Here is a 7,500-nt window from a genome sequence, read left to right as displayed (position 1 = left end):
AGGCAGCGTGTGTTGTACAGCTCTTCCAGAGAGGGGAGGGGGGCGCCGGTGATCTTCTGGGCTGTTCTCACGACTCTCTGTAGCGCATTTCTCTCTGCGGTTGTGCAGCTGGACAACCAGTTGCAGATGCAGTAGGTGAGGATGATCTCCACTGCGCCGCGGTAGAAGGCCACCATTATCTCCTGCTTGATGTGTTCCTTCCTGAGGACTCTCAGGAAGTAGAGCCGCTGTTGTGCCTTCTTGATGGTGGCTGCTGTGTTGTTCTTCCAGGACAGGTCATCCTGTATGTGCACCCCCAGGAATCGGAGGGTTGAGACTCTCTCCACGCTCTCTCCGTCGATGAGCAGGGGCTGGACCTCTGATTTTTTCCTCCTGAAGTCCACGATGATTTCCTGGGTCTTTGACTGGTTCAGCAGCAGGTTGTTAACCTTGCACAGCTTGCTCAGCTGCTCTACCTCATCCCTGTACGCCGCCTCGAAAAAAACAAAGGCCCAGAAGAGGATGTTCTTCCTCCGGCAGCTGAGGAAATTCAGGCTGCCGAGGTCCATGATGGTCCAGTTTTACACGGCCATCATAGAGTCCATCCTCACCCACTCCATCATCACCTGGTTCCCTGCTGCAACGACCAAGGACAAGGCCAAGTTGCAGCGGGTGATACATTCAGCAGAGAGGGTGATCGGCTGTCCCTTGCCCTCCCTCAACTCCCTGCATGACACCAGGGCTCTGAGGAGGGCACGGAAGATCATGGCCGACCCCTTCCACCCCGGCCACGGCCTCCTCACCCTGCTTCCCTCTGGAAGAAGGTTGCGGCTGCCTAAGACATTAAAGGCCCGCCACAGGCTCAGTTTCTTCCCCTCAGCCGCCAGGCTGCTAAATGACTCTGGCTTCCCCCTCCCCCCCGCCTCCAAGCCTGCCCAGGACTGAACATGCACTGGACCTGAAATAACTCTGCACTGCACTTTATATACAGCACTATCCATGCACTGTCCTGTGTTTGTCCTGTTTTTGCCTGTTTTTGCATTTGTATTTGTACTTGTTTTGTTCATGTAGCCTATATGTGAAAAAAGCATAATATGCACCTTCTGTAAATGCCAAAACAAATTCCTATATGTGTCAAGCATAATGGCAATAAACGTTATCTGAATCTGAATCTGAATCTGAATCTTTTATCTGTATTTTATCTTGTTTTCCTCTTTTACCAGTGTTTTCTCTTTTTATCTGTTAAGCTCTGTTTGTCGTTGTAAAATTGTGCTATATAAATAAACGTTACTTACTTAAACATGGCCGCTGTGCTCTTCTCTCAGATGACTCCTCCTCCTCCTCCTCCGGCGGTGACTTCTTCCCCAACAAAATGGCGCAACTGGCGGCCATCTGTAAGATCCAGCTGGACCAGCAATCCACGTAAGCACTTCCTCCTCGTTCTCCTCGTTCTCCTCCCCTCCTCCTCCTCCTCGTCCTCCTCCTCCTCCTCATCCTCCCCCTACTCATCCTCCCCCTACTCCTCCTGCTCCTCCTCCTCCCCCTCCTCCTCCTGCTCCTCCCCTCCCCCCCCCCTCCTCCTCCTCCTCCTCCTCATCCTCCCCCTACTCATCCTCCCCCTACTCCTCCTGCTCCTCCTCCTCCCCCTCCCCCTCCTCCTCCTGCTCCTCCCCTCCCCCCTCCCCCTCCTCCTCCTCCTCATCCTCCCCCTACTCATCCTCCCCCTACTCCTCCTGCTCCTCCTCCTCCCCCTCCTCCTCCTGCTCCTCCCCTCCCCTCTCCCCCTCCTCCTCCTCCTCCTCATCCTCCCCCTACTCCTCCTGCTCCTGCTCCTCCCCCTCCCCCTCCTCCTCCTGCTCCTCCCCCCCCCCCTCCCCCTCCTCCTCCTCCTCCTCCTCCTCTTTCTTTCTCTCTTTTCCTTCGTCTTCTTTAGCATTCTTAACAAACCCCACCCCAAAAAAGGGGGCTGTAACAGATTAGGGCTAACGAGGCTAACCGCTAGCCCCGCCGGTCGGATGTGGTTCAACCCTAATGACGCTTCTGTTGCTCCCCCAGGGGTGGAGTCCACAGGGGGCCTGTGTGTGTTCCCAAAGGCCAGCCACAGCCAGAGCAGACGCCTACCCCCACCCACACCCCCCTCCCCCTTCAGACGGCTGTATTAACCCTGACCCAACAACACCAACAACCCCAACAACTCCAACAACTCCAGCCCACCGTCAACATCAACATCAACACCGCCCACCACCTCGCCCAGCGCGTGCAGTTCCCCTCCCACCCACCGGGGGCGCTGTCCTACCTCCACCCCGCCCAGTGCGGCGGAGCGTACCTCATCCCCGTGCTGTTGCCGCAGCAACAAGGGCGCGGCTCGTACGCCGTGTACATGCACCCGTCCGCCCTCAGGCCACGCCCCCTAGCCTGGCCCCAGCCAACCAGCTTGGCCGTGCGCTCCATGACCTTCGAGGACCAGGCTGGGCGGAGCCCCGGTGATGTCACGGCGGCGGGGGCGGGGCTGCAGCCCCCCCTCAGGGGTCACGACCCCGGCAGCAGCCCCTCCCCCTCGGGGCTGAAGCGTGTGTGTGCAGAGAGACCTTCTGGGGAGGGAAGCCCCTCCAAGACCAAGAGGGTCGACACCCTCTCTAGGGTAAGACTAGACACACACACACACACACACACACACACACACACACACTCTAGGGCAGGGGTCACCAACTACATTTGTCCAAGGGCCAGAATTTTTCGAAGCTTACACTGTGGGGGCCGGACTTATTTTTATTTATTCTATTTAGGCATAATTAGCATATTATTGTTTAATATCTTCACTTTCTTACAAAATGTATGTTATTGATTTATTATCAGTGTTAACAGACTCCTGACACCTATACTGCAGCCAGCCACCAGGGGGCGATCAAGATATTTTGGCTTCACTTCATTGTAATCATTTTCAGTTATCAATCAAGCAAAATGTCACTCTCAAAGAACCTGAAGCGTAAAATTGATGTGGAAAAACGCAGCTTTAATGAGGAATGGACTGACAAGTACGCATTCATCTGCCAACATTTAGTAACGCAAAACCTGTATGCCTCATCTGCACTGAAGCTATTGAAAAACAATACAATCTTCGCCGTTACAATTATACAAGGCATGAGAAGTCATACCCTGAGACCCGTCACAGAAAAATAGACTTAAAAGCAACTTAAAAGCTGGATATGGATATGCCAGTGGAATTATTAGCAGAACGTTATCTGAACGAGAGGGCAACTAGTGCATCTCTCCGGGCTGTCTGGGTTCTACAATCATAACAAGCCATTTACATCATTCATTTTTTGACTGAGAAGTAATTTTTTATTTAAGTCACTATAATGTGCATGTGAAAAAAGAGCCTATAACACGAAATGTTATACAAGAGCATGTGAGAAAAAAAAACACGAAATGTTAAATGAGAGCTATGACTCATAGTATGAGTGTGTCCCCAGCTGTGGCCCTACCTCCAACAGAACAACATCCTGGAGAAGTTTCAGTCTGGCTTCAGACCTGGCCATAGCACTGAGTCGGCACTTTTAAAGGTTTGGAACGACCTCCTCCTCATCGCAGACTCCAGGAAATGTGCTGCCCTGGTCCTCCTGGACCTCAGCGCAGCTTTTGACACTATAGACCACGCCATCCTCCTCGATCGCCTCCAGCAGGAGGTTGGCATCACCGACACCGCTTTGTCGTGGTTCAAGTCCTACCTCAGCAATAGAACCTACGCCGTCCACATAGCAGACAGCTCCTCCAGACAAGCCAACCTCACCTGTGGGGTCCCTCAGGGCTCCATCCTCGGTCCCATCTTGTTCTCCCTCTACATGCTCCCCCTATGTCTAATCCCTCAACGCTACAAGATCTCATTCCACTTTTATGCGGACGACACCCAGCTCTACCTGTCAATCAACACTGACGACCCCGCCGATCTGAAGCGCCTGATGGACTGCCTCCGCGATGTGAAGGAGTGGATGGCCCAGAGCTTCCTACAGCTGAATGAGAGCAAGGGGGAAATCCTCCTCATCGGCAACACCACCGCCATCACTCAGCTCAGCACCAACATGGGAAGCCTGTCCACCCTTGTCAGACCACATGTCAAGAACCTCGGTGTCATCTTTGACTCCGAGCTTAACCTTGACCGACAAGTGAGCTCCGTCGTGAAGGCATGTTTATACCAACTACGCATCATAGCCAAGATCAAGTCCTTCCTCACCCCCAGCGACCTGAGGAGGGTCGTCCTCATGCTAATCTCATCTAGGCTCGACTACTGCAACTCACTATATGCTGGACTTCCTGATAAGACCATCTACCGCCTGCAGCTAGTCCAAAATGCCGCTGCCAGGCTGGTGTCAGGCACCAAAATGAGGGACCACATCTCCCCTGTCCTCATCTCCCTTCACTGGCTCCCAGTGAAGAAGAGAGTGAAGTTCAAAATCTGCACCTTTGTTTTTAAAGCTCTCAACAGTCTCGCCCCACCCTACATCAAGGACCTCCTGGACCAGTCTACCTCCTCAAGGCCCAGACCCAGGCTCAGGTCCGACGCCCAACTCAGCCTGAGGGTCCCACGTACCAACCTCAAGAGGAAGGGTGACCGTGCCTTTGCGGTGATAGCACCGACCCTGTGGAACGCGCTCCCTTCTGCCATCAAGTTTGCCCCCACTCTGGACTCCTTTAGAGCCAAGTTAAAAACCCACCTCTTCCTAAATGACATTCCCTAAATCTACTCCCTATGTGTTGTGAATTGTATGCCTGAGATTTACGTTTAAGTCGTCTGTGTCTGATTGCTTTCTGTGTTCCTTGTCTTTGTCATCTGTTCCTTTACCCGGGCTGTGCCCCGGGCCGATGTAAAAGTTGGATGGGGGGCGCATTATAAATAAAATTAACATAACATAACATAAAATTATTGCATGCGAATAGGCGCTACGTCTGCCGAATTCCATTTAAAAGACGGGAATTAGTTTCAGCTTTGCTACTGCTATTTAGATGCAAGGTTGCAGCTTTGTGAATGAGTTAGGTCTGAATCGTCCTGCATTGGAAGAACGATATGAATCTATGCTATGGCCGTGTTCGTAAATTCGCTCTGAGAGAATCAGAGCGTCCACGTGACTGCCTCTAGTCCAATCAAATTACTTGGTTCCATGACAACGTTGAATCCAGTGTGCGCTCCGACGAATTTACGAACGCGCCCTATATGTTCTAAACGGTATTTCCCTCCTCACATTTTCTGAATTAATTAATATTTTAAAAAACATAAATATCCCACGGGCCCGATGGGAAGCTTTGGTGGGCCGCATTCGGCCCGCGGGCCGACTGTTGGTGACCCATGCTCTAGTCTAGGGTAAGACTAGACACACACACACACACACACACACACTCTAGGGTAAGACTAGACACACACACACACACACACACACTCTAGGGTAAGACTAGACACACACACACACACACCGTCACTCTAGGGTAAGACCACTACACACACACACACTCTCTAGGGTAAGACCCCCACACACACCATCACTCTAGGGTAAGACCTCTACACACACATACACACTCTAAGGAAAGACCTCCACACACACACACACACACACTCTAGGGTAAGACCCCCACACACACCATCACTCTAGGGTAAGACCTCTACACACACATACACACTCTAGGGAAAGACCTCCACACACACACACACACACACACACACACACACACTCTAGGGAAAGACCTCCACACACACACACACACACACACACACACACACACACTCTAGGGTAAGACCCCCCCCCACACACACACACACTCTCTAGGGTAAGACCTCAACACACACACACACTCTCTAGAGTAAGACCTCTCTACACACACTCTCTCTGAGCTCATCTGTCTCCCCCCCCCCCCCCCCCCTCTAGGATGCGTCCCCTAAGCTGTGTGAGATCCTGCAGGCGCGTCTGAAGGCCAGGCGGAGGGGTCTGCTGTCCAGCCGCCCGGCCCCCCACGCCCTCCACCTGGACCCCGAGTTCCTCAACACCCCCGGAGGCCCCGCCCCCGGCCTCGCCCTGGCCAATCAGACGCTGGCGCAGAGCCTGGAGAGCTTCCTGGAGAAGGAGGACAGGGGCGCGGCCTCGGACGGGGAGGCGGGGCTAATGACCCCGGTCAGGGCCGTCCCCCTGACCCCCGCGCACCTGCACACTGAGGTACACACACACACACACTCACACACCTGCACACTGAGGTACACACACACACACACACACACCTGCACACTGAGGTACACACACACACTCCTGCACACTGAGGTACACACACACACACACACCTGCACACTGAGGTACACACACACACACCTACACACTGAGGTACATACACACACACACACACACACACCTGCACACTGAGGTACACACACACACACACCTACACACTGAGGTACACACACACACACCTGCACACTGAGGTACACACACACACACACACACACACCTGCACACTGAGGTACACACACACACACCTGCACACTGAGGTACACACACACACACACACACACACACCTGCACACTGAGGTACACACACACACACACCTACACACTGAGGTACATACACACACCTGCACACTGAGGTACACACACACACTCACACACCTGCACACTGAGGTACACACACACACCTGCACACTGAGGTACACACACCTACACACACACACACACCTGCACACTGAGGTACACACACCTACACACACACACCTGCATACTGAGGTACACACACCTACACACACACTGAGGTACACACTCACCTACACACAGAGGTACACATACCTGCACACAGAGGTACACACACACACACACACACACACACACCTGCACACTGAGGTACACTCTCTGGATGCTGGGTGTGATGTGTCAATGATGGCGTATGTCACTGTAACAGTTGTTTCTCTCTCTCTCCCCTCCTCCCTCTCTCTCTCTCTCTCTGTCTCTCTCTCTCTCTCCCCCTCCCCCCCTCTCTCTCTCTCCCCCTCTCCCTCCCTCCCTCCCTCCCTCCCTCTCTCCCAGACCCTGATCCCGACAGGCTATCTGATCCCCATCTCCCAGTCGTCCCTGTTGACCTACAAAGACCCCCACGGCCCCCCCGGAGAGGGCAGCAGGGCCCCCACCCCCACCTACAACATCTACCACACCCCCACCGCAGGTACACACACACACACACACACACACCCCCACCTACAACATCTACCACACCCCCACCGCAGGTACACACACACACACACACCCCCACCTACAACATCTACCACACCCCCACCGCAGGTACACACACACACACACACACACACACCTACAACATCTACCACACACCCACCGCAAGTACACACACACACACTCACCGCAAAGAAGTTTGAACACATTACACCAATCCTGAGATCTCTGCGCTGGCTACCAGTCTCTCAGAGAATTGAATTCAAAGTACTCCTAATTACATACAAATCACAAAATCCATATCAGATCTCCTCCCACCCTATAT

General features: G+C 53.3%; 1 protein-coding gene across 1 annotated transcript in view; it reads left to right on the top strand.

Annotated features, from left to right (window-relative positions):
* The window catches only part of LOC308150809 (transcription factor E2F8-like), a gene marked incomplete at both ends in the record, with an annotated part of 28,510 nt that overhangs the window by 5,480 nt on the left and 15,530 nt on the right, over positions 1 to 7,500 (top strand). The window contains 2 exons of the mRNA XM_080523603.1: positions 1,305 to 1,401; positions 2,035 to 2,620. Coding sequence (XP_080379729.1) covers positions 1,305 to 1,401; positions 2,035 to 2,620 — 683 coding nt within the window. The remainder of the gene's footprint in view (positions 1 to 1,304; positions 1,402 to 2,034; positions 2,621 to 7,500) is intronic.

The sequence above is a fragment of the Nansenia antarctica genome (genome assembly GCF_963989245.1).
Source record: "Nansenia antarctica genome assembly, chromosome: 2".
NCBI classification, from domain to species: Eukaryota; Metazoa; Chordata; class Actinopteri; order Argentiniformes; family Microstomatidae; genus Nansenia; species Nansenia antarctica.
This window is presented reverse-complemented; position numbering and strand designations above follow the sequence as displayed.